Raw genomic sequence first — 27,966 nt, forward strand, 5'->3', positions numbered from 1 at the left:
CAGCTTACAGAACTTATATCCAAAACAGAGCGTGATCGACCTCAAAGAAATGTGGAAATTTTAGCGTTGAGGCATGATAAATTGTTGTCTATGGACAAGTCCTACAATCGTTTGCCACATTGGTCAATTCTGAAACCCCAGCATGTATACATAAGGAGAATTAAAATCGACAACTAGTATTTTTTTCGGGGCGAAGCTCCTTATGGCGTGGCTTGGGCGTCCCTCGTATGTAACCACCAGTGGCACATACCCGAAATAGGTATAACACTTGACCTCCAAGGTGGTGCCAGTAAAAGATTTCTTCTGTGCATTGTTTAACAATAAAAAATAGTGCGCAATGTACATGCCAATGGCTGCTAGTGGGGAATGAGAGACATGAGCATTCGGCTTTTAGTCAACGCGCACGCTGCGATCCCCATTAGCAGCCATTGGCATGTACATTGAGCACTATCGGACAAGAAAGGGATGCTACATTATACTCGCTGGGTGTAACCTCCTTAGCTTTAGAAAGGTTTAGCGAGCGTTGAGCCGCAGTGCCATGAATACAATGAACTTGTATATACCATGAATGAACTCAAGGTGGTTAAAAATGAGAAGTAGATACGAAGCGCAAGCCGTAAGAAAGTAAAAGCCGAATTCTCCTGTCTCTCATTTCTCATTAGCAGCCATTGGCATGTAAATTGAGCCCTATCTGACAGGGAAAGGTTGCTACGTTATACTCGCTGGGCGTAACCTCCTTGGTTTTCGAAAGGTTTAGCGAGCGTTTGGTCGCAGTGCCATGAATACAGTGAACTAGAATATACCATGAACTCGAGGTGTTTAAAGGTGGGAAGTGGATCCAAAGCGCAGGCCGTAAGAAAGTGTGCGTGTGCCACCTCTCGTTTAGTCCTTGGAATGTCCGCTGGATGGCGGTGCTTCTATATGGGGAATATATGATAAAAAGATGCGAGATGGTGGGACTTGGAGTGTTGAATAGATGAACGAACGGACACACAAACAGATGCATGGATGGACGCATGAACGGACGCAGGGGCGGATGCATGAAAGAACGCAGGGACGGGCGCACAAACAGACGCATGGACGGTCACACAGACGGACGCATGGATGGACGAATGCTTCGCCCCATTCTCCATCATTCACTCCGTGGATATGCTGCCATTTTTTTCTTTGCACTCAGTTACCAGCCATATTTAAGGATTGCGTGTCTTGTAGACCCACAGGAAAGTAGACGTTGATTAGTGACATAGGCAGGCATTTTGGCGGTGCATTTTCAAGGTAAAAATTTCTCATTCAGGAGACAAACTTTTATATGAGATTTTGATCTTTAAACCAATTTTACTGCTTATAGAGACCGCTAGACCTCCACCAATGGATGGGTGGTCAAGTTGAAAAGAGTGAAAGTTAGGTAAGAGAAACGAGTGATGTGTGGAAAGCCAAGTTTCTTGCTATGCAATAATATCTGGAGCGAATGTAGAAGACAAATACAATAGATCTGTTATAGCCGAGGGAATAGATCGGCAGTTCCAATGTAGTTTTTTAAAAGACCCTATGATTTCGTGTAAATTGAGTCGGCAACAGTCTTATCTGATGTACGTTCTTCTGGAAAATTGGTTTTCCGAAGCTTGTCGTTGTGGTACTTTTTTTGTTTTTCGAATGTTTTGGTGTACCAGATTCTTTTTTTTTTAAATCGCGTATATAAACACTTTAGACATTTGAGGTTCGTGTCCATATCATCCGTCTCCTGAATAATGTCCCGTATGTCTTCTCTTTAATTCTGGATGCCTTCTTGAGAGCACGCTGCAGACTGTGCATTCAAAGGACTCATCTCAGAATATTCTGCGCTTGACGTGTGTGCAAACTCAGCGTTTTGAGAAGCTGTGCTCATGCCTCTCTGCGCTTCATATCCTTGCGCCATATGGTTATTTATATATAGCAAGGCCTTACGTAGCCTTATCCAGAGCCTTTTCGGTCGTGTCCGCAATGCACGGGGAAATGATGCTCCCATTGCTATGCTATGGCAGGCTGCAGCACCAGCGCACCATTGGGTTCTGGCCTGAATTTTAGCGATGGGATTCTTTCAGGAACATCGTCTTGTATCTACAATTTAAAGAATCCGAATTTCACGTGCCCTGGCCGAGCAACTTGGGTTATCAGCGCAGTGCGCGTTATGGCAAAGACAGCACTTTTCATAATTACTATTACGGCCGGTTGGTCGTAAGAAGAACTTTATTTTTTTTATGAAAACAATAACAGTTAGAAATAATATTTGGACCGATAGCCTTAAGTGGCTATAGTGACTGGTTCAATACAATGTGTAGTATAGAGAATGTACTGGTCAGCTTTGAAAAAAAAAACAGAAACGAAATATATGAATACAGGCAATACACCTATACATTTTCTCAAATCAAACATACACATAGGCTTACATATCTTGTCTGGCTAAAGAAAAAAGACTTGCATGCTAGACCAAAATTATGTACAGTTTTAATCTCCAGGGGAATCGCGTTCCGCATTCTCGTTCCATTAAATTTGATCAGTCTTTCTCCATAAATATGGTAACATTCGGGCAGATAGAAGTTGTCATTATATGCATGTCGCGTATTGCGTGTAGGAATTGAGAAAATATTATCAAGCAAAGGGGAATTTCCAATAATTATGTTATTTATAAAAACGACAATTTGTAGTTGCGCAATATAGCAGCCAAGAGAATGTGTTGAGATTAGAAAATGTTACCTACTGGTATGTTATTTATAAAAACGACAATTTGTAGTCGCGCAATATAGCAGCCAAGAGAATGTGTTGAGATTAGAAAATGTTACCTACTGGTTCTCCTTGGCTAATGATTTTCAATGTACACTTTTTGAATTCGTTCAAGAGTTTTTAGATACTTCCTGTACTAAACACCCATCGATTCCAAGCAGCAGCTGCTATGAGAGTGATACAGTGAAAAGTGTAATGTACGAAGTATGGCTTGTAGGCAATATTGGCGGGATTTCATTATAGTATAGCAGTCATAGGCTACCTTTAGACACGCACTCTCGACTTGCTGGTGCTGGTGTAAATTTTCACAAAAACTAACGCCTAAATATTTAAAGAGAGAAACTTGTTGAATGGGAACGTTTATAGTTAGGTTAAAAATTCAGTATTTTTTTTCGAGAGTGAAACACTACGCATTTTGTTTTAGTACAGTTAACAACAAGCTGATTATTGGCATACCATTCCGAAATGTTCGACAAATCGGTCATTACGCCATATTGTGGCGCTGCTAATGTACTGTAAAAACTAGAACAGTGTAGTCCGCGGGCATCAGTGCCCTTGACCTCTGTAGGGATTGCGGTACACCATTGATATCGCTACATGCATGCATACTGAGATTCTAGGGGGTTGACGCGCAAGGGCTCGAAGAGGGTTCAACAATTCCTTTGGCTAGCATCTTGCTGACTTCTTGTTGAATTACTTTACGCTCGGTGGCAGACACCCGGTATGGTCGCCGATGAATGGGATGCGAATCACCTGTGTTAATTCGGTGCTTGACGAGTAAATTATGGCCGTGTGGACGGCTGTCTATATCGAATATGTCACAGTATGAAGCCAGAAGGCGGCCCCGCCGTGGTGGTCTAGTGGCTAAGGTACTCGGCAGCTGACCCGCAGGTTGTTGGTTCAAATTCCGGCTGCGGCGGCTGCATTTCCGATGGAGGCGGAAATGTTGTAGGCCCGTGTGCTCAGATTTGGGTGCACGTTAAAGAACCCCAGGTGGTCGGAATTTCCGGAGCCCTCCAGTACGGCGTCTCTCATAATCATATGGCGGTTTTGGGACGTTAGACCCCACAAATCAATCAATCAATCAAGCCAGAAGGCGGCAGAGCGTGGCTGACTTCTCAGGTTCTAGGTCCGGTGCGATAATGGAACGTAAGGTTGCATCGAGCCACGTGACTAACGGAGACCGCTGGAGGGGTTGGTGCGGCGCCATGGTCGAGCGGATGTGGAGAAAATGGTGCCGGACTTTGCGCCTCAAGCTGCTGCGAGTGACGTGGGTGATCGGTACATACGTCTGCCGCAAAACAGGTGACGTGGCCATCAAGTGAGGGTCTTAGCGTGGCTACCGATATTCCTTTAGGTATCACTTGTTTTAAGAAACCAAAATTGATAACAGGTAAATATGTTCGGTTAGAGGCCATGGTTAGACGGAGTGTGGGACACTAATGTCGCGCGCCAGGAGAACATCAGGAATCGGCGTCACAATATAATCACCGTCAAGCACGAGAGAGGGTGTTGCCAATTCAACGAATGTGAGAGCTTTAGGTGGTATCCGGAAGAAATCAGTGGTGCACAAGCTGTTCGGGAGTTCAAGGTGAGAATCCGGGAGAAGAGGAAGTTCTAGGCAGAGAGTACCGGCGGCACAATCGATAAGGGCAGAATGCGTCGATAGGAAGTCTATGCCAAAGATTAGGTCGTGAGGCCAATTTTCAAGCACCGTAAATAAAACGGGGACATGGCGGCCGGCAATACTAACGCGAGTGGTACACATTCCAGTGATGGCCACAGTTCCCCCATCAGCGACACGGAGGGCTTTAGTTGCTGCAGGCGTGAGGACTTTTTTGAGCAGGCGACACAGATAAGTACTCATTATGGGCACTTAAGCTCCGGTATCAACTAACGCCGTCAAAGAAATACCGTCCACATACACCTCAATCAAGTTCGTATTAGTGGGGAGCGTTAACGGAGGATTTGGATCAGTCGCAATTGATGCAGCACTACCTCCCGGAGCTGCATGTTCTAGTTTTCCGTCCGAGAGGATCCATAGTTGACTGGTGACGGATAGCGGCGTGGTTGGTGTGATGGGGAACGGCGGCGTTGAGGTGACGGCGAACGAGCGGTGGAGCGGCTGTTGAGGACGTCGCAAGAAGGGTACACGCGACTGGGTGAATATCGATGGGAGTCCTCATATGGGCGAGAAGAGGAAAATGGGCTCCAGTTCGAGGGCGTCCAAGTGCTGCGGCAGTATTGGGAGACATGGCCAACTCGATGGCAGCGGAAGCAGATCGGTCTGTCGTGTGCAGTCCGTCGGATTGCGGGATCGCAGAATAAAATGTAAGTTATGGCGTGGTGCATTTTTTGTCATTGGTCTTGAGGTGGGTCGGGAGGCAGAGCAGGTCACAGGAGTACCGAGCTTTGCAATTTTCTGCCTCACGACGGCCGGACTAACGGAGACCGCCGCAAGTGTTGGTGCGGCGCCATGGTCGAGCGGATGTGGAGGAAATGGTGCCGGACTTTGCGCCTCAAGCTCGCGTCGAACTATTCGTGTCACACTGTCCTGCATGGGTGGTGTGGAACCAAGATTGGTGCAGGTTGATGTAACAGCCGTGTTTGGTAGCCGCGTAAACTGAGGCAGAACACGGCGGCTTTTGGCCATTTCGAAGCTGCGGCATTTCTTAGTAATCATATCTACGGTCGTGACGTTGGTATACACGAGCAAGTTGAAGGCGTCGTCCGCGATGCCCTTGAGAATGTGGCCCACCCTGTCACTCTCTATCATTTGCTCGTCCACTTTCCGGCACAACGGGAGCAAGTCCTGTATGTACGAAACATACGACTCAGTTGAGGACTGCGCACGAGTGGCAAGTTCTTTTCGCGGTTCCATTTGGTGACCGGACGGGTCCCCAAAGAGGTCGCGTAGTCGCTCCTTGAAGATATCCCAGCTGGTGAGCTCGGTCTCATGGGCGTCGAACAAAACACGTGGGGTGCCGTCCAATTAAAACATTACAGCAATACTTCTTTGTAGAATAGTTGGTTTATACTTGAAAAATTCAATTTCTGCACAAACTTGAAGGAAAACAAGGGAGACAGGAAAGAGACAAGAAAAAAAACTGCGCTCTTTCTCGTCTCCCTTGTTTTCCTTCAAGTTTGTGCAGGAATTCAATTTTTTAAAATATTACGTTGGCGAGCATCATTGTAGGGTCCCATCGGTGTGTCTGGCTAACACGCTCGTACATACTTAGCCAGTAGTCAACGTTAAGCCCAGGTTGTGCGGTGAATGTACCGGGATCAGGGGATGGGGCATCGTCATGTATGTGGTGGCGGGAGCTACAGATGGAGACGCTGATGGGTTGTTGTTATTGGCAGCCATGGCCGGAGACTGAACGGTGCGGCCCCTGCGAAGCTTCGTGGTGAAGACGGGGAACGTTCCACCTCCACCAAATATATTACGGAAAAGAAGAGACGCCGTATCCACGAAGCTGTGGATTAGATGTATTATTCTCACTCATTCGGGACCAGGTGTATTATAACGCCAAAGTTTTGAGCCGGATGGACCGGCCCTGCTGCTTGTCATTCCGAAACACCTTCGCTCGGAAGTTCTAAATGAACTTTATGACCTTCCGACAGCCGGTCACCTTGGTATGTCACGCACTTACGACTGAATACGCCGACGCTTCTTCTGGCCAGGGCTTGTACGCTCAGTCAGAAGATATGTTGCGGCTTGTGAGAAATGTCAGCGCCGCGAAACGCCATCGACAATTCCCGCCGGACGCTTTCAACCACTTGACATTCTGTCAGAACCGTTCTTCCGCGTTGGCTTGGACCTACTGGTCCCTTTCCCCGTGTCTTCCTTGGGTAACAAGTGGATAGCTGTGGCCACTGACTACGCCACGCATTATGCCATCACACGAGCTTTTCCACCAAGCTGTGCCACAGACGTCGCCGACTTCCTCCTCAAGGACGTGATTTTGCAACATGGAGCCCCACAGCAGCTGCTTACAGACCGTGGCCGCACCTTTTTGTCGAAGGTCATAGCCGACATCTTGCAGTCCTGTCAAACTAGACACAAGCTGACCACGACATACCATCCGCAAACCAAAGGACTCACGGAGCGTCTAAATCGAACTCTTGCAGACATGCTCGCTAAGTATGTTTCTACCAGCCACACTGACTGGGATCTTGCGTTGCCGTACGTCACATTTGCCTATAATTCTTCGCGTCATGACACTGTCGGTTACTCTCCATATTTTACTGCTGTTTGGCTGAAAACCGAAATTCCCTCTAGACACCGTCATACCATCCCCTGCAGTACCGACCAGTGAATATGCCATGGACGGTATCACTCGGGCCACTCACGCACGCGAAATGACCCGTACTCGGCTTCTGACCTCCCAAGAGAAGCAACGGCGTTTGTATGACCAACGACACCGCGACGTACACTTTCCGCCCGGTTATTTAGTCCTGTTCTGGTCTCCGACCCGTCAAGTTGGCTAGTCAGAAAAACTGCTTACTCGCTACACAGGTCCATACTGAGTACTTTGTATGCTTACTCTTGTGACATATGAAATAGGTCCTGTCCCCCCGTCGCCTTCATGTGCCCAACAGGCTACCGATATTGTACATGTTGCGCGCTTGAATCCCTACCACTCTCCTTGTGACGTTGACATTGAGATACTTCGAGACGGTGCTTCTGCCGCCGGGGATTATGCTACATGCATGCATACTGAGATTCTAGGGGGGCGACGCGCGTGTGTGCCTGACGAGGAAGACAAAGGGTGCTCCCCGCTAGATCGCTGGTGAACTGGTCACGGCATTACCGCTGGTTTAAAATACATCTATTCCACAGCCTCGTCGATACGGCGTCTCTTCTTTTCCGTAACAATATTGCCTGGCAGCTCTTCGTGTTACGCACGTTATCGGCCAGTGTTACAATCACGTGACTATAACACAGGCATCGCCGATATTTTCTCTACCGCCTACGGAATCCTACACTGCAGATTCAGCTAGAATTACGATATCCAGCTGCGAGGACAACGAAACTGCAATGGCATAGCTGTATGCACGCTCAACCTCCTTTGATTTGTTTGACACGCTTTCACCCTAGAATATCTAGGTAGACAATTCCTAAGCGATCGGCTGGTGGTGTGCCTTCATTTGCATAGTCGAATTTTGCGGTGTATTTCGTTTGTGGCTCCCTGTCCAAAGTTTACGAGCCAGATTCCCCAGCATTGTCTTGAAAAGTGGGTTCGCTTTTACTGTTGGGCTTCACCTTAAGTGTCATCAATTTTCGAGGCTATAACGAGCCTCTTGTGGGTTTCCTCTGTATGCAAGGACACTGCGAACGAATGGTAGGACACAGCAAGTTTGCCAGGCAACTAAAATTGCCAGGCACAAGGTGGCAGTCGATATATGGCCAGACACCGATTGCTCATACGGCTTGTCACACACCGGGTTCAAATAACTTCTCCATATTTGTACGAGCTCTCATTCAGTTTTTCAATTTAAAGTGGGAAGCTGAAAGGGATGGAACCCTGCAGTACCCTTGCATACTGAGTCAGACACGTTACCTCTAATTCAGCTGCAATCGTATCGCTTGGTTAAAGCAGGGCTTTACGTCCACATTATGCTGTATTTCTCCCAATGTTTTCGCTTGCAACTGCATGCTAATGGATATGTGCGAGATAAAAGGCGCAAATGAAGCATAATGAGTGGATTTGTGAGAGGGTATGGGCTAGAGCAGCTGCCAGACTTTTCTATGACGGGTAGCCCTTCACATTATGTGGTGTGCTGATGAATGTGTAAGGTGATATATGCCCTAATTCAGAAGGATCATACGAGAATGTCTTTTCACAAGCAAAATCAGCAAAATGGGACCATTTTAACACAGAAGTGTTTTACCTTTAAATGGTGGAGTTACCCAGTTTTTTTTTCTTCAAATGGCCACTGTTATTCTGAAAATAGATACGATCAAGCAGTGATTCTAATCCACCAACAAGGTCACAGGAGGAGACCTTCGCTAGGCTGTCCTTAGTTTTACTGACTTGTGGCTTCTTTCAGGCATTAGTCGATGAATTCTGTCTTTTCGCATTGGTGAAATCAGCAAGTAGCGCGACACTTGTGCCTCGTTTTCCACAAGTGGCGATTTTCGGGGAACTTTCTTATATGTTAACATCATTATAGTCGGTAATTTTGAGTATTTTTTGTGATTTGTTAAAATTCATGCTTCAGGCAGCATCTGAACATTAGGAGTACGCATAATTATTTAGCCCAGTGGCCTTTTTAGAAAAACAGTCTCACCTTTTTGCTTTCTTAAGAGAAATTGCGGAAACCATACCAAGAAAGAAGCACAAAGGCATGACGAAGATCGAAGGAGCAGTATTATTTATTGCCAAAGGTTGCTGCCCTTGTGAATGCCCTGGGTCAGTGAAAGTTTTAATCTGAGGTTTGAGTTTTAATTGAGAACAAAATTTGAAAGTTGATACAATGTTTGAGCTTCAATAAAGAATAAAATATGAAAGTTGATACAGTTGCCTTCAAATTCACTAGTGAATATGACACGCTGGAAATAATGCTGGCGCCATGCTTGTCCTTATCAGTGCTGTTTTCTGCATTGTTTTTAGTCAAGTTTGCAACTTGTGGCACATAAACTGTGCAGGTATCCAAATCTTAGTCAAAATACATGCTGTGTTCAGCAGAGCATAAAATACATTTTCCTTAAATATGGAAGGCTTCAAGCAATATGAAAACAGACTGAGATTGTAAAATGATTCCTGAACAATCTGCAAGGCAGAGAAAGTTTGTGTAAAATTGGTGGAAAAAACATTATTGGGAATATTGTGTGCAATTACGAAAGGAGTCTGTTATTTGAAATCTGTTCTAGTGAGGAAGAATTTCTGTAGGACAACAGAAAAAGCATTAACAAAAAGATTGCGTTAAAATACAAAAAGCTTGTTTTTTTTAAGGAAGGTACCAGGAACAGAAAATTTCCATAAAAGTACAGAAAAGCAATGACAGACATTATATAGCTGGCCTGGCTACAGTCTGTCCGAGTGCCGGCGACACCGTTCGCACAAATTGGCATAGATTTTCTGGGCCCCTTCCCAAAGTCTGCCACTGGAAACATGTGGATAATCGTCGCCACGCATTACCTGACCCGATACGCGGAGACAGGTGCTCTGTTACGGGCAACGGCAGCCGAAGCGGCACAATTTTTCATTGAAGCCATCGTTTCAAGACACAGTGGTTCCGCAATAGTCACCACCGACAGAGGTACTGCGTTCACGGCCGTGCTTTTGGACACCATTTTCCGACTAAGTGCTACAGCTCACAGGAAGACAACGGCGTATCATTCCCAGACCAACGGGCTCACCGAACGCCTCAACAAGACCCTGGCTGACATGATAAGCATGTACGTAGCTGCAGAGCACAAGAAATGGGACGTCATTTTGCCGTAGGTCACGTTCGCGTACCATACGGCTCGTCAGGAGACCACACGGAAGACACCCTTCAGTCTTCATTGCGGACGCGAAGTTACGACAACGTTAGACGCAATGCTCTATCATGAAAATGATGGCAATGAGACAGGCGCCGATGAGTATACCCCGCTAGCACAAGAAGCCAGACAACTCGCCAGGTTATGAATGACCCAAAAACAAGACGACGTTGCCAAACATTACAACCTCCGGCACAGACCCGTCATATACAACGTGGACGACAAAGTATGGGTCTGGACACCTATTCGTTAGCGGGGGCTCTCCGAAAAGCTGTTGCGAAGATACTTCGGACCCTACAAGGTTCTGCGACGCATAAGTGAGGTCAACTTCGAGGTTGTTGCGGACGGCGTTCAGTGTTTGAAGCGCCGCAGACATTCACCAGAAATTGCCGACGTGCTTCGGATGAAGCCTTACTTTCAGTGACTAACTGTGCAGTTTTGGTTTTGCTTTGCTTCCAGAACGTTCAACATAGGGGCGATGTTTTTTTTTTGAAAGGTTGAATAATGGCGCGCTTATGTGCCAGTAGTGGCGACAACGAAGCAGCGCGAGTGTTTTTGTTCGAAGGCAAAGGACTACGAAGACGTTGCAGTCTTGTTCCTGTGATCGATAAAGCGTATTTGTTTGAGGCGCTTTGTGTGCTCGTCAATCCCGCGTCGTCACAATAATCAAAATTACTGTGAAATGAAAGACAGAAAACAGAAAGAACAGAAGTGTGACATCACCAAGTTTGCCATGCATCATGTTTTTTTTTTCAGAATTTTTTTTTACACGATGTGGTTCTTCGCGCTCGATCTGGATAGCACGACCAGTACAGCGGCAATGACGACCACCACTGCAATACCGCTTATTAGGAACCAAACCAATGGTTGTGACAGGCCACGTGATTTTGGCTTCCCCTCTACGCCGGCCACTGTCGTTGTAGCCACTGTGGTGGTAGTGGCCCCTGTGGTCCTTGCAGGAGGAGTCAAGTAAAGAACACGCATGATGTGGAACCTGTTGGACGTGAGCCCGTCGCTGTTGGCTACGCGAGCCGCCAGGAATATCGCCCACGATAAGGCCCCGCTGGGTTCACGTTCTCCCCACTCGCTTGGGAACATCAAGGTGACCTCGTGTTTGCGGCCCGCAGGGAGAGGGTCGAGATTACCTTGGACAACGTCAGCTGCCGTCATTCGTTTTTGCTTTTCGAACTCCTTATCTAGCTTGGTCACGTCCTTGCTGGCTCTTATATCCACGGCTGAAGCTGAAAAAAGCGGGAGAGAACGTCAGTGGAACTTTGCAGGGCTCCTGCAACACTCTTTGAGCATGATCAGAAAACGTAGCCGATAAGTAGTCGAGGCTCCCAAGAACACGCGAGCCAAATATTATAGCACAGCACGCGGCCTGCAATTTAGTTAATGCCCTAAAGATCTCTTTTACTTCTGCCTAAAAATAAGGCCATGTATGTTTGCAAGTCCGCGGTCGTAGGCGGAATTAAGCATCCTCAGCTGCGCGTAGTTCTGGTGGCCACCGTTGGGTGTCACCACATGTCAGTGCACGTGCAGGCCATCACACTGAAAGTAAGCCTAGTGATGGAAAAAAATGTCCAAGGAAATAACCCGCAATGACATATGCACGCATCTTCTTGCCCCTTTGTCGACCTCAGCGTTGCTATCAGCGCGCCCACTGGTACGAGCGGCCGTAACTTTGCTGGTACCGGAATTCTAAAGTTTTGCGTAATGGGATTCGCGAAGCGTCGTGCGCCAATAGACTATTGAATTATACTCGAGATAAGTGTTGCACCAAGCTTAACTAGGTTTCAGGAGGTTCACAGTGAGCAGAATAATATACACTCCTGCACGCACTTACCGTTTCCGAATGTCATGTGAGCTCCAGGCCACTTCCACGAGACCTGCACCTCCAAAGTATGGTTCGCTCCCGAGCGCACTTGAACCACTTCAGGATTCCAGATATCACCTGGGGGCACATCACTCTGCATGATGGGTTCAGTCACCAGGAAGGAGCCTGCGAACACGATCCTCTGGAAGGCACCGGTGGGCTTGCGTGGGCTCTCTTCGGCGGGCGAGTAGGCTTCCTTGAAGTAGCCTGGATTCCATGTGTCTGGCAATGCGTTATGGTTTCTATTAGCTTGAAGTACGTGTTACGAATGCCATCAATCCAGCCCAAGTAATGGCGGCATTTGTCATCGCCATATGCGAAGACAACCATGCATTTAGATTTTGGTGCACGTTCCAGAATCCTATGCCAGAACGGCGTAAAATAAGGGATAGTGTAACATAGGGCTGAGCTTTTTCGTGAGTAGATATTCATTCTCAAAGGCTGAGCATGCAAACACGTTCAAGGTTTCCCCCACGATGTCGTGTGAGCAAAAAAAAAAAAAATGCTGGCTTTATTTAGCAGGTTCCGTGCCTTTTAGAAGGTTTTTCTCGCATTCCAGTGGACACTGTTGCGGAGCGGACCTAAAAATATGACCACGTATCTGCACGCTTCACTGCGAATGTGGTCGAAAGACGTCTAGAGAGAGTGAAAAAACGTTTCTTGGTGTTTTGCGTGAAAATAGATTCTGGAGGTTGAAGGACGTAGGTACTAGATACGAAGTTATTGTTTTTACGGCTGCAAATGACTAGAATTTTTGAAGTAATAGACCAAAAGTAGACCAACAATTGTTTCGTAAAGCGCACCAACTAAATCATTGATTGCAGTGCAGGTGGGGTGTATGGGGTTCTTTTTAGCTGCGACAGTTCTACATGTAAGACAAAAGGGCTGCAGTGTTTACTAGAGGTAACTGGAACAGGTCTCTAACCGGAGGCGCTCCTTTATTAATTTATGTTTTGTGGGTTCAGCCCGAAATACGATGAATTCATAGTTTTATATTGTCACAGGAATGAAAACACTCGTCTAATGATGAATGCGTAGCACATCGATAGCAGTGGTCGCACATGCGTGAGCCCATCTTCCATAAGCCTGTGCAAAGACGAACCCAAATGCCTTAACAGTGAAGTCTCGTGGACTCCCAGGCGTGTCGGTTTGATAGGTACGCCTTTGAGCGTGCACAGACAAGTTCCGGGGCCTCTTTTTTTTTCTTTCTCCATTGTGCACGTGCTCAGTTGATAGTGGGTGTTTTGATTTCTTTCTTCTGGTCATGTTTGCGCGCCCTGTCTTCTAGACTTTACAGGACAATGTACACACAGAAAACAACGTTGTGGGCCCTTGGTGTTCACTGTCTCGCGTTTGGAGCTGCTTCGCCATAATGTTCATTAAGCAGCTACTTGGTTTTGGAAATAATGAAGCAAATTGGGCTAATAGAAAAATATTTGTGTGTGATTTACATTGCGGTAAATTATTGGTATGTCAGCCACTGCGACTCGCTTGGTCGTAATCTCAGCATACATATGCGCACCCTACCGTTGCTGGGATAATCACAGGCGATACAGTTTTCCCTTTTCTGTTCTCAGCGCTCATATTGCATTCCAACGATAGTAAGCAATAAGATGGCCTCACTGTCTGCAGCGACTGTGCCTTACGCCTTGGTTTTGTTTAGTTTGCTCTGGTCGGATGCCAAGAAAGCCTTTATTCGGCTTAGCCTTTACTTACAGTTGTACATTAAGATTAGTACAGATGCTGATTATTACATACGTCGGTAGTACCAATTGTAATAATTTCTTTTTTATTTGTTTTGTAGATGCATAGTCTTTTGTGTGAACTTTCCGAGCAGTAATTGTCTTTCACTTTGTGCCTACTGCTGACATTTACGAATATCGAGGTCCGTCAAGTGGCGTTAAGTTCGATGCTTTCTTTATCGCCATCACCAGCTTGTTGTAACCAGCTGAAATAAAAACTTGATTGATCGATTACTTATATTTACGCAAGCCTTACTTACGCAACGATAACTGACCTCTTGCGCAAATTGGTTTAGATAACAGACGAAACACAGACGGGCGCGAAATTTCAACTGAATTTGTAATCGAGAAGATCATTACATATCTAATGTCACGTAGGTGACGTTACGCTGCCCGGTTCACAGACCAGTAGAGAGGCAGTCCATGACCCCCCAAAAATAAAAGCTATTTAGGGGGCTTAATTGCGCCCAGGAGCAAGCTAACACGCACAGCTCGGCGACGTAAAAAATTCCCAAGTATCTGCAATTTGCTTGGAAGTTTGTGCGCGTCTGTGTTTTGTCTGTTTTTTTTTAAAGAAAAGTCACAGCTTAGCCAGAAAGGTGAAGCATTGAACTCGTTAGCAACAAATTGAAACGTCACGCGCCAAATGGCAAGCCGATCGAAACGTGCCTCGCGTTTCTCACGCACACATGACGCACAAAACGTACTCATGCACAAATGACGCACGAAACATACTCGTAGGTACAGATGAACGCGAATGAGCGTCAGTTCTTAATTCACTCTGTCTGGAAAGCGCACCTTTATCGCAAACTGAGGCTGCGCAACGATTCCAGTGACCTTTGTGCGCCCGGTAACTGGCACAGAGTCGTTCCAGTGAAAGCAGAAGGCCAGCTAAGTTGTATGATCCTCCCCAGCACAAATAAAAGCGCGCGAGTGAGCATCCACCCCTCCTGTCCGAGGGTCAAAGTACGCATGGAAGATTAAAGTGTACGCCGGCGTTTCGGGACGATGTCGTGACGCGGGCTCATTGCGCCATGCTGTTAGTAATGCTGAAAACATGATAGTTCCCGCCGAGATGCCCGTAAACAGCGGTAAGTGGTAGATATGGACCTTTTGTTTACGCAGAGGATTTCCTCCTTTCTGGGCTGTTGCACGAAAGTACAAAAGCAGATGCTACAGCTTCGGCAGTAGATCTGGGGGGTTGTGCGCACTAACAACAGCCCAGAGAGGACTATGGTGGCGCCCAGAAATTCTTGGGTGAAAAGGCGTATAAATAGTTTGCCGTTCGAATGTGTAAGGAAGTGCCACTCGGTGGCTCTTTAATAAGGAAATGAAAAGAGCTACTTGGTAGCTCAGTGGTTAACGCCTCGCATTCACAATTCAGAGTTTAATGCCGCGTGCCGGACTCTTTTTTGCGATTGTTTTTCTTTCTTGCGTTTACATTTGCATAGATACGTATACACATACGGTGAGTGACGGCGATGTCGACGCCGACGCCGGCGGAAAAATTCAGAGGAGAGTGTGCATATAATTGCTATCGCAATAAAAATTTGTGCAAGAGATTGGCTAGTCATGGAGTACAAACATTCTCATTGAACCCACACCTTAAGCTACTTGCGCAAGCGTTACTTTACACTAGCCTTACTTCATAAAGTGCTAACCTTGCAGAGGCTAGCGCCGTAATTTAATTTGTTGATATTGCATTCATTTCTTCACTTTTGTGGCAAAGCTATAACTTTCTTGATCAGTTCAGTATACTTCAATGCGAGCACGAGCGCAGCTTACCAGGTGACATGGCAAACGTACTGGTGCTGTCAAAGCTGCTGAGGCTAAACTTCGGATTGCTCTCTCGGGTCTTGTTATTTCCCAAAACGTGAGCCGTGACGACGTACCTCCCTCTGCCAGTGTACTGGACAAAGTAGCCGCTGTAAGTTCCATCATTTTTCCTGATGTCGGGGTCTGTAAAATATTTGATGATAACACTTGACAAGCGATGCATTTACTAAAGTACTGCGTCTCGATAGTTGTATTCGATGTGGTGGATAGTCGAATCTACTCGCAGAGTTTATTGACACTTTGCGTATTGAATCATGGATAAGAAGCGTGATTCCGCGCGTCCAGCAGAGGCAGGGGATCACCACATGTGCATTATTATTTAAATGAAACTACCTAATAACCTAATGATGGTGGCGATGACGTAATGGTTAGTGCATCAGCCTCTCATGCGAAAGGTTCGTGGTTTGAATCCCGGCGCCGCGCAGTTCCCAACCGGAAAAAAAACCGCGTGGTGATGGAAGGGCATTAAGAGGCCTGGGGTGCATGCGGCCTCACCGGTGACCACCACCGGTAACGCACTCCCTCACCAGAGAAGGATGGGCTACCATGGTGCAGTAGCTGGCCACTACCTCCCGCATGCATACGTCAATTAACTCACGGCCCTCAGTCCACAGCAGCTGCGAAGCAACTGACTACGGTGGCGGTCAGATCTGCAACGCAGCAGAGCGTGCTAAGACTCTCTAAATCCGGACAGGCCGCCATTGGAACCTGAACTTGGCAACGTTTAACGCTAGAACTTTATCTAGTGAGGGAAGTCTAGCTGTACTATTCGAGGAGCCCGAGGGTGTTAAATGAAATATAATAGGGCTGAGTGAGGTTAGGAGGACAGATGAGGCCTATAAGGTGCTACAGAATGGGCACGTCCTTTGCAATCGGGGCTTGGCTGACAGAAGAGAACAGGGAGTGGGGTTTCCAATTCACGTAAACATGGCTGGAACCATTGAGGAACACTATAGCATTGATGAAAGAGTGGTAGTTAACGTAATTGAACTCAATAAGAAATACAAGATGAATGTGGTACAGGCTTATGCGCCTACATCCTGCCATGACGACGCTTAAGTTAAAAGTTTCTATGAAGATGTGGAATCGGGAGCGAGTAAGGAAAAAACACATACTATAATGGTGGGAGACTTTAATGCAAAGGTAGGGGAAAAGCAGGCTGGAGACTAGGTAGTAGGAAAATGTGGCATCGGTACTAGAAATGCCAAAGGAGAGCTACTAGTAAAATCACAGAACGCAATAATTTATTGATTTTGAACACCTTCTACTGAAAACGAGGAAACCATAAGTGGACATAGAGGAGCCCTAATGGTGAAAATGAGAACGAAATAGACTTTATAATGAGTGCACACCCAGGCATCGTGCATGATGTGGAAGTGGTTGGCAAGGTACGATGCAGTGACCATAGAATGATACGGTCCCGAATTTGCCTAGATTTGACGAAGGAACGATAGAAACTGATACGCAAGAAGCCAATCAATGAGCTAGCACTGAGAGGGAAAGGACACGAATTCGGAGTCTCGCTTGAGAACAGGTACTCGGCTTTTATTGAGAAAACCAACCTTAGCGTAGATACAATGTATAATAATCTGACGAGTATCATTACGGAGTGTGCAGTGGAAGTTGGAGGCAGGGTAGTTAGACAGGACACTGGCAAGCGTTCTCAGGAAACGAAGAATCTCATCAAGAAGCGTCAAAGCATGAAAGTCTCATGTACAACAGACAAAATAGAAGTGGTGGAGCTTTCGAAGTTGATTACAAGGCGTAAGGTATCTGATGTAAGAAGGTATAACATGGAGATAATTGAATGCGGTCTGAAAAACGGAGTAAGCTTCAAAGCTATTGAAGAGGAAACTTGGGATATGCAAAAATTGGATGTATGCGCTAAGGGACAAAGACGGCGAAATAACTACCAATATAGATAGGATAGTTAAAATAGCGGATGACTTTTACAAAGATCTGTACAGTAGCCGGGACAACCACGACCCTAATATTATAAGAACTAGCAGTAACCCATATGACGTCCCACCAGCAGTGATAGAAGTAGTCAGAAAAGCTTTGGAGAGCATGCAAAGAGGCAAAACTGCTGGTGAGTATCAGGTAACATCAAATTTGCTGAAAGATGGGGGACAGATTGTGTTAGAAAAACTAGTCACCCTGTTTACGAGGTGTCTCCTGGCGGGAAGAGTACCAGAGTCTTGGAAGAATGCTAATATCATCCTAATGCGTAACAAAGGAGATGACAAGGACTTGAAGAATCACAGGTCAATCAGCTTTTTCTCCATAGTATACAAGCTATTTACAAAGGTAATTGCTAACAGAGTTAAGAAAACATTAAAATTCAATCAACCAAAGGAATAAGCAGGATTTCGAACAGGCTACTCAACAATTGACCGCATTTATAATATCAATCAGGTAATAGAGAAATGTTCAGAATATACGCACTCACTATACATAGCCTTCATAGATTACGAAAAGGCGTTTGATTCAGCAGAAATATGAGCAGTCATGCGGACATTGCGGAATCAGGGCGTCGATGAAGCATAATGAACACCCTGGAAGAAACGTACAAAAGATCAAATGTTACGATAGTACTTTATAAAGAAAGCAACAGAATACCAACCAAAAGGGTGTAAGGCAGGGGGATACAATCTCCTTAATGCCATTCACCGCGTGCTTATAGGAGGTTTTCACAGGCCTAGATCGCCGATGACATTGCATTGCCGAGTGACTCAGGGGACGCATTGCCACGGAGTTAGTCAAGGAGAGCAGAAAGGTGGGTATTAAATTTAATCTGCAGAATACAAAAGTAATGTACAAAAATCTTGGAAGAGAGCAGCGCTTTGAGATAGGTAACAGTCTACTTCAAGTTGTAAAAGATTGTCTACTTAAGGCAGGTAATAATCGCGGAGCGGAGCCGCGAGGTTGAAGTAACTGGAAGAATAACAATTGGTGGAGCACATTTAGCAAGCACTGTCAAAATATGAAAGGCAGATTGCCACTATCCTTCAAGAGGAAGGTATATAACAGCTGTATCTTGCCGGTACTTAGCTGCGGAGCAGAAACCTGGATACTCACAAACAGGGTTCAGCTTAAATTGAGGACGATGAAGCGAGCAATGGAAAGAAAAATGGTAGGTGTAACCTTAAGAGACAAGACGAGAGCAGAGCGGATTAGAGAACAAACGGGGGTTTAAGAATTTCAAAGTTTAAATCAAGAAGAGGACATGGGCTGGGCATGTAGCGCGTTGACAGAATAACCGCTGTGATTAAGGCTAACTAACTGGATTCCCACAGAAGGCAAGAGGGTTAGGGGCAGACAGAAGGTTAGGTGGGCAGATGAGATTAAGATTTCGTGGGTATAAATTGGCAGCAGCAGGCACAAGACCGAGTTAACTGTCGGAACATGGGAGAGGCTTTTGTCCTGCAGTGGACGCAGTCAGAATGATGACGTTGCTGCTGCTGCTGATTATTATAATGACCTTATGAGTTATTCACTCTCTCTCACTTCCCTGCTGTTGTTGCTTATTCACTATCTCTCTTTCATTGAATCAGTTCATCCTTAACTTGATCGTTATCTTGCTCATTGATCATCACGTCACATGCCGCGGCATTCGCATTTCGGAGGAGGTGAAATGAGTGAGGCCAGGGTGCTGTGCGATGTCAGCAGGGCAGGTTAAAGAACACCAGATACTCTCCATGGTGGTCTAGTGGCTAATGCATTTAGCTGCTGAGAAACAGGTGGCAAGATCGAATCCCAGTCGCGGCGGCCACGTTTTGAATAGAAACCAAAATGCTTGGAGCCCGCGTGCTTAGATTTAGGTGCACGTTAAAGAACCCTATGTGATTGAAACTTCCGTAGCCCTTCACTACGGTTCTCTCATAATCATATGGTAATTTCGGGGTGTTAAACCCCACAAGGGAATCAACCCCAGCAGTTATTATTAAAGAACACCAAGTAGTGGACATTTCTCAAGCCCTTTATCGCGGTGTCTCTCATTATCGTACCATGGTTTTGGGATGTAACACCGCAGATATTAACTTGCTCAGTACCTTACTGGTAAAATAAATTTAGTATCAAAATTAGCTCTCCCAGTAAACAAAGAAAACTATTAGGGCAACACTATTTACCGCTGAGTAATAAAAAAAAAAAAACTGCTCAAAACCTTGTCACCTCCTCGCCTGTGTTTTTCAGCTATTCGATAGGCTAGTGCATCTTGAATACATTGCGTACCTGTCAGTATATCTTCATGTATTTTTGTGTGCTCGTTCATACATATCAAACTCCATGAGTATGATAGAATTGGTATTTCCGCACTGGAAGCTTCTTCACTGCGGCAATGAGCATTTCTGTGTACTCAAGTTTATGAGCAGTCGGTGAAAATAAAGGCATTGTCATTGAGATTGAATACGGGCTCTCTCTCTTCATGGCATGTGCGTTTCGTTAAAGAGCTGCTCCAGCAATATTTTTTTTTAAATGTTTACTCAACTCAATAATATCTCCAAACCATTTTCCCTAAGGTATTCCAGTAATATGTTCGGAACCATCGAACTGCGTATACTTAGTTTTTCTCAAAAATAATTTTGAACATAGGCAGTCAATACCTGAATGACGACTAGGAGTGCGGGCCACCCTGTGTATGTGAGCTGTGTGTCCCACGCCGCTTAATACGGCAGTGGGTCACGAGGAAATGACGCTGAAACTGTCACTGTAAAGTTCTGGAAGTCTAGGATGGCTCTATCCAGTGTTGGGAGTATTTTCATTTTCTCGCTCCCCAGGCCTAGATTCTTGAGCCTCTATCTAGTCATCTTCAGCATTACTATCAGCCTCACCTGGATTCACGTTTATACTCACGTCTACTCAGTGGTATTCCAAAGTGGTGTCGTTATTACATCGCTTCGATATATATTGATTACAGGTGTGAATTACGTAGAGGATGTTTTGCCCTATCCCCACCAACTCTTGAAAGGAAGTTCTTGATTATTATCTCATGCTGTCATCTGTTTTAAGATCTTGTAAGGGCCTTATAGATCTGGAAGCACTCAAAAATTCTTTTAGAAGATACTGTGTCAAACGTCACTTAGAAGGGCATTGATTACGAGAGATATTGGTATTAAAGAGCATTGACACCATGGTCAAAGAAGCTAATTCTAGACTGATGAGCTTATGAGTCCATTCACACGGACTCAGACTTAGATCGAACCGTGCGTTTGAGTGAGTCGCGATGAGTAATGTTTCGTGAGTGTTTGAGTCCAAGTGAGTCCGGCTCAGGAAAATTTGCTCGAGTCTGAGTGAGTCCAAAGCCTAAAATATATTTTTTGAGGGAGTTTGCGTGAGCTCCTTACGTTTTGCTGGCCTATGTTCTTGAGTACCAAGTTTACACTACGGTGGGGTATCATGTGACGTTATTATAGAGGTAGCAGCGTGCAGCAAACTTTTTCGGTTGTAGAGTCAACCATTCGTCCTTTTTAACGCGAAAGTTCCAATAGCCTGTTTCGCACAAATTCTCGCGGTGGCGTCGTTGGTTGTCGGCAAAAAATCATCTTGTGCGTGACCGAGAAATTGAGTAAAATGCAAATAAAATAAAAATAAATGAAAAATTCTGGAACCAAGTGGAGTCGTTTGCGTGGTAAGCAGTTGTTCCACCACACATTCATGCTTCGGCTTAGTATTTCAGTGAAAATACCTTACTTTGCTTGGAAATGCAGTCAACGTAACTTTCATCATCATCATCATCATCATCATCATCATCATCATCATCATCATCATCATCATCAGCCTGACTACGTCCACTGCAGGACAAAAGCCTCTCCCATGTTCCGACAGTTAACTCGGTTCTGTGCCTGCTGCTGCCAATTTATACCCACAAAATCTTAATCTCATCTGCCCACCTAACCTTCTGTCTCCCCCTAACCCTCTTGCCTTCTGTGGGAATCCAGTCAGTTAGCCTTAATCACAGCGGTTATTCTGTCTACGCGCTACATGCCCAGCCCATGTCCTCTTCTTAATTTCAACAATGAAATCCTTAACCCCCGTTTGTTTTCTAATCCACTCTGCTTTCTTCTTGTCTCTTAAGGTTACACCTACCATTTTTCTTTCCATTGCTCGCTTTGTCGTCCTCAATTTAAGCTGAACCCTGTTTGTGAGTCTCCAAGTTTCTGCTCCGTAGCTAAGTACCGGCAAGATACAGCTGTTATATACTTTCCTCTTGAGGGATAGTGGCAATCTACCTGTCATATTTTGACAGGGCTTGCTAAATGTGCTCCACCCATTGTTATTCTTCCAGTTACTTCAACCTCGCGGTTCCGCTCCGCGGTTATTACCTGCCTTAAGTAGACAATATTTTACAACTTGAAGTAGACTGTTACCTATCTCAAAGCGCTGCTCTCTTCAGATATTTTTGTACATTACTTTTGTATTCTGCAGATTAGTTTTAATACCCACCTTTCTGCTCTCCTTGTCTAACTCTGTGATAATGAGTTGCAATTCGTCCCCTGAGTTACTAAGCAATGCAATGTCATCGGCGAAGCGCAGGTTACTAAGGTATTCTCCATTAACTCTTATCCCTAACTGTTCCCATTCTAGGCTTCTGAAAACCTCCTGTGGACACGCGTTAAATAGCATTGGGGAGATTGTGTCCCCCTGTCTTACACCCTTCTTGATTGGCTTTCTGTTGCTTTCTTTATGAAGCACTATGGTAGCAGTGGATCCCCTGTAGATTTCTTCCAGAATGTTTATATATACTTCATCTACGCGCTGATTCTGCAGTGTCTGCATGACGGCTGATATTTCTACTGAATCAAACGCCTTCTCGTAATCTATGAAGGCTATGTGTAGTGGTTGGTTATACTCTCAGCATTTCTATATTACCTGATTGATAGTATGAATGTGTTCAATTGTTGAGTAGCCTGTTCGAAATCCTGCTTGCTCCTTTGGTTGATTGAATTCTAATGTTTTCTTTACTCTGTTAGCAATTACCTTTCTAAATAGCTTGTATACTACACAGATCAAGCTGATCAGCCTGTAATTCTTCAAGTCCTTGTCATCTCCTTTCATATGTATTAAGATGATGTTAGCGTTCTTCCAAGACTCTGGTAGTCTTCCCGTCAGGAGACACCTCGTAAACAGGGTGGTTAGTTTTTCTAACACAATTTGTCCTTCATCTTTCAGCAGATCGGATATTACTTGATCCTCATCAGCAGCTTTTGCCTCTTTGCATGCTCTCCAAAGCTTTTCTGACTTCTATCAATACTGGTGGGGTGTCATCTGGGTTACTGCTAGTTCTTATAGTATTAATGTCGTGGTTGTCTCGGCTACTGTACAGATCTCTGTAAAACTCCTCCGCTATTTTAACTATCCTGTCCATATTGGTAGTTATTTTGCCTTCTTTGTCCCTTAGTGCATACATCCGACTTTTGCCTATCCCAAGTTTCCTCTTCACTGCTTTGACGCTTCCTCCGTTTTTCAGAGCGTGTTCAATTCTCTCCATGTTATACCTTCTTACATCGCATACCTTACGTCTATTAATCAACTTCGAAAGCTCTGCCAGTTCTATTTTGTCTGTTGTACTTGACACTTTCATGATTTGACGCTTCTTAATTAGGTTCTTCGTTTCCTGGGAAAGCTTGCCAGTGTCCTGCCTAACTACCCTGCCTCCAACTTCCACTGCACACTCCGTAATAATACTCGACAGATTATCATTCATTGTATCTACGCTAAGGTTGGTTTCCTCACTAAGAGCCGAGTACCTGTTCTGCAGCGACACTCTGAATTCCTGCACTTTCCCTCTCAGTGCTAGCTCATTGATCGGCTTCTTGCGTATTAGTTTCTGTCGTTCCTTCTTCAAGTCTAGGCGAATTCGAGACCGTACCATTCTATGGTCACTGCATCGTACCTTGCCAACCACTTCCACATCCTGCACGATTCCTTGGTGTGCACTCATTATGAGGTCTATTTCGTTCTTATTTTCACCATTAGGGCTACTCCATGTCCACTTGCGGTTTTCTCGTATTCGGTAGAAGGTATTCAAAACCCGTAAATTATTGTGTTCTGCGAATTCTACTAGTAGCTCTCCTCTGGCGTTTCTAGTACCGATGCCACAATCTCCTACGGCCTGGTCTTCAGCCTGCTTCTTTCCTACCTTTGCATTAAAGTCACCCATCACTATACTATACTGTGTTTTTGCCTTACTCATGGGCGATTCCACGTCTTTCAACTGAAGCGTCATCATGGCTGGACATAGGCACGTAAGCCTGTACTACCTTCATTTTGTATCTTTTATTCAGTTTAATTACGATACCTACCACCCTTTCATTAATGCTATAGTATTGCTCTACGTTGCCAGCTATGTTTTTGTGAATTAGGAACCCCACTCCCAGTTCTCTTCTGTCTGCCAAGCCCCGATAGCAAAGGACGTGCCCATTCTGTAGCACCGTATAGGCCTCATCTGTCCTCCTAACCTCGCTGAGCCTTATTATATCCCATTTAACACCCTCTAGCTCCTCGAATAGTAAAGCTAAACTTCCCTCACTAGATAAGGTTCTAGCGTTAAACGTTGCCAAGTTCAGGTTCCAATGGCGGCCTGTCCGTATCCAGAGATTCTTAGCACCCTCTGCTGCGTTGCAGATCTGACCGCCGCCGTGGTCAGTTGCTTCGCAGCTGCTGGGGACTGAGAGCCGTGAGTTATTTGACGTATGCATGCTTTATAAATAAATGCCTCCTGTATACCTGCTTCGCAATACAACATGTATCGCATTAATAATGCGTGGTGCCATCGATGGTAGAGCATGTGATTATCATAATTACTTCATTTCCCTAAGCCGGCCACCCCTTCTGGAGTGTCTATTTTTAAGGCCACTAAGTGGGTACACAACAGGGGCGAAAAGATTCCACGCGAATTGCTTTTGGTTTAAAGCATTTCACCTATTACATATATTGCAGCCATATGGGACAGCTTCACCGGCGCAAGCCACTTTTAACATTGTTGAATACACCGTAACAATCCAGAATTTAAACTTCTTAATTAGGACTACACAATAAATATTCCCAAAGTATGCAGAAGGGACAAAATATTGTTATCCCGTTTAACTCCTAAAATCGAAGCCTAAGGGCTCCCCATTTTTTAATCGATGGGTTGGGTAAGGCTCGGGATGGTTTCCGAGTTATTGACGACTCTGTAAGTAAACTGAAGCGTCCTAGGTGCTACAAAACTGTCAAAAGCATTCCGACACAGCAATGTACTACATAATAAAGTGTGAGCATTTGTTCTCCATTTATTGCTTAATCGCGTGTGATTTGTTTTCAGCGTACGAGCGCCCAGAACATGAGTATAAATGAATCGGGGTTTAAATCTCACCGCTGCCGTCGTCGAGGAGTGGTACTGTGGTCTTGTGTGGTGGATTGGGGCCAATGACCTCGGCGACCACCATGGCATCGAGGACAATCTTCTTGCCTTTGTAGACGTCGGCGAGGATGATGGCTCCGTTGGGTTCCGCAACTTCCATGTTTTGCATTCGGCACTTGACCCGAATCGGCTCGTCGTTGGGATCTTTTGCTTGGGACTTGACTTGGACGTATACCGGCATTTCTTGCGAGTTGGGACTCTCCAAACGAATCGTCCACTCACCATCCTATAGGTGGGTTCGTAAACCCATCAGTAACAAACTTCACCTCTCAAAGGCATATGGGCTACATCGAACCACGATCAGTTTAAAAGTGCTTTTTGCGTCTTTCTATCACATGCCCGTAAATTTTGGAAATTACTCATCCAGCATTTTCTGTAACCCCATGGGAGCACACCACCTTGTCTGGAAGAGTTGCTTTTGTAGAAAACAACACTCAAGATGTCAGCCGTGCTTCAACAATAGTTCAAAATAAAAACTAGGATAGCCTGCTATCTCAATAAACATTGGTTGCAACCTTCCGAGTTACAGGAATATTTTTATCAGCCTGGTTATTGTAGACGCTCCCCAGGAGGCTCAACATTGGGCCTTCGTTAGGGGGCAAATATTAAATAAGCCAAAACATGGTCAAAATTTAAAGCCTATTGTAGCGTTTCGAGTTGGAATTGAAATGGCAGAGCGTCTGTTACTCTGCCTATACATGTAGCAGCAAATGTGTGAGAGAAGCCAGGATTGGAATTAACTCATCACGCTTGCGCGCATTCTGTGTTAGCGCACTATTCTTGTACGTGGTTCAGATCGTGTTTTCTTTGTAGGAGTGTGTATCTTTTGTGGAACTGCCAGCGTTAGTACAGCACACGTCCCGACGGTAAAGGTTTCGGTGTACTTATGGACACCACATGTCGCAAGATGCGAGCAGTACATCTTGCGCACGCTGTTGCAGAGCTGTGAAGTATGTGTATCGCCGGAGGGGCAATGTCCAAAATTTCACGGTACGTGCAACGAACTTCCGAAGGGATGGAGCCTATACAATATCGACGCAGGAAATGTACAAATATTTGCCCTTTTTTGTAGTGTGGATATGAACTACGAGATCTCAAAATAATGTATACTATGGTCAAGATGTCGGTGCGGGAGTCATAAACATATGGTATTCCGTTGCACCTCACAAAGTTCTCGAGCACGCTCCGCTCCAGATAACGTTCAGCGTTGTAAAACATAAATTACAACTTGTCATTTTTGTCCAAACGACGTACTTATTTGCGCTGCGTTAAACATTTCGGACTAGTGTCAGTTGAGCAGGAGCAGTTACATTGGCCGTACTGAGAAAAAAAAAGCTGTAGGTTACCTGTGCCGGACTTGGTATGAGGATTTTCTTCGTCTTAATGTCGTCTTGTTCTTCGCACATCTCGCATTCTTGCCCACTCGGATCGATGAGGGTGACTAAGACGTCAGTGTCTGAGTGATCCATTAGTTTGTCAACAATGACAACGGTGTTGTTACCCAAAGTTGGTTCGAGAATGAACTTTTCCTCCCAAATGGTCGTGAAATAATCCTCAAAATTGGCAATCTGTAGATGACACGAGAATGTCATTGTTAATTTAGACAATGCGTTGAATGTTCAGGTTTGATTTAGATTTCAGTATCATTAAAAAGTTGTTTTGCCATAATAGCGAAGCTAAACCTGCGGTAATAGACTGGAATATTACAGTACGTAAGTCTAGTCACAGTAAAGTACACAGTACCGCTTCACGGTTCTCACTAATTTACCGGCATTCATTACGCTAGAGCCGAGAGTGACCTTCTGGCCTAGAAGTAACGTCATACGTGACGTTCCTGTACGACTGTTCCGGCATGTGAAGGCCACCGGAGGTTTCGCTGCCACGCTTTTCGGGATCGACTTGCACGACGGGGAACAAAACTCATTGTCAAAAAATACAGCCTGGGTGTATACGAGGGAAGAACTACAAGAGGAGAGAGCGCTGTCTAACAACTTCAGCATTTATTTCATGTGAACGAATACAAACGCCTTGCGAAAGGAAATAAAAAGCCAAAACCAGAAAAGAGAGCCGATACGCATGCGTCTCGACTAGTACGTAAAAGTGCAAAGTGCAGTCACGAAGATAAATAACCTGCTTGTTGGTTAGTACGATGGACGGTGTGGTTAGACATGATGGCCCAATGAAATATATCTTGAACACTTCATAGATATCCCGAGCACGGAAATCGTGACATCTGCTCAGGAAATCTATGAAGCGTTCAAGATGCATTTAATTTGGCCATCATGTGTAAGCATGTCATAGTAACTGACAAACACACTAATTATCTCGTGATTGTACTTCGCAGTTTCATGTACTAGTCAAGACACATGCTCATTGCCTGCCTTTCCTTCATAATTGCCTTCCGAGGGGGCGAAGATCGCCTTAGTCTGGCATTGTCACACGTAACCGGCACTAAGATGCGAGATGATGGTATTTCGAGTGTTCACTAGAAGGAAAGACGCACGCACGACCACATGGACCGAGAATGAGACGGACGGCCGCTTCGCCCCGCTCATCATTCACTCCGTTGATATCCTGTGAATTTTATTGCAATAGCAATTATATTTACACTCTCGACTAGACTTTGCCGTCGGAGTCGCCGTCACTTACCAGATATGTATATATCTATGTATGTAAAGTAAGAAAGAAAAATAATCCAGAAAAAACTCCGGTGCGCGGAATCGAACTTGGGACCTCCGAGTCGTGAGTGTGATGTGTTAACCACTGAGCCACAGAGAACCACCTCTTTTAACCTTTACACGGCAAGATATCTACATATACGCTTACCGCTGCTAACGGACATCTCGGGGGGAAACTGTCG

General features: G+C 45.3%; 1 protein-coding gene across 1 annotated transcript in view; it reads right to left on the reverse strand.

Moving 5' to 3' along the window:
- Positions 1-11,014: 11,014 nt before the first annotated feature.
- LOC142772174 (calcium-activated chloride channel regulator 1-like) overlaps positions 11,015-27,966 on the reverse strand; it is an 82,254-nt gene continuing 65,302 nt past the window's right edge. Inside the window, exons 10-14 of the mRNA XM_075874338.1 lie at positions 26,453-26,674; positions 25,059-25,332; positions 15,653-15,826; positions 12,096-12,347; positions 11,015-11,490 (exon numbers count right to left, since the gene is read on the reverse strand). Of these exons, the coding sequence (XP_075730453.1) occupies positions 11,015-11,490; positions 12,096-12,347; positions 15,653-15,826; positions 25,059-25,332; positions 26,453-26,674 (1,398 nt within the window). The remainder of the gene's footprint in view (positions 11,491-12,095; positions 12,348-15,652; positions 15,827-25,058; positions 25,333-26,452; positions 26,675-27,966) is intronic.

The sequence above is a fragment of the Rhipicephalus microplus genome, chromosome 9 (genome assembly GCF_043290135.1).
Source record: "Rhipicephalus microplus isolate Deutch F79 chromosome 9, USDA_Rmic, whole genome shotgun sequence".
Lineage (NCBI taxonomy): Eukaryota > Metazoa > Arthropoda > Arachnida > Ixodida > Ixodidae > Rhipicephalus > Rhipicephalus microplus.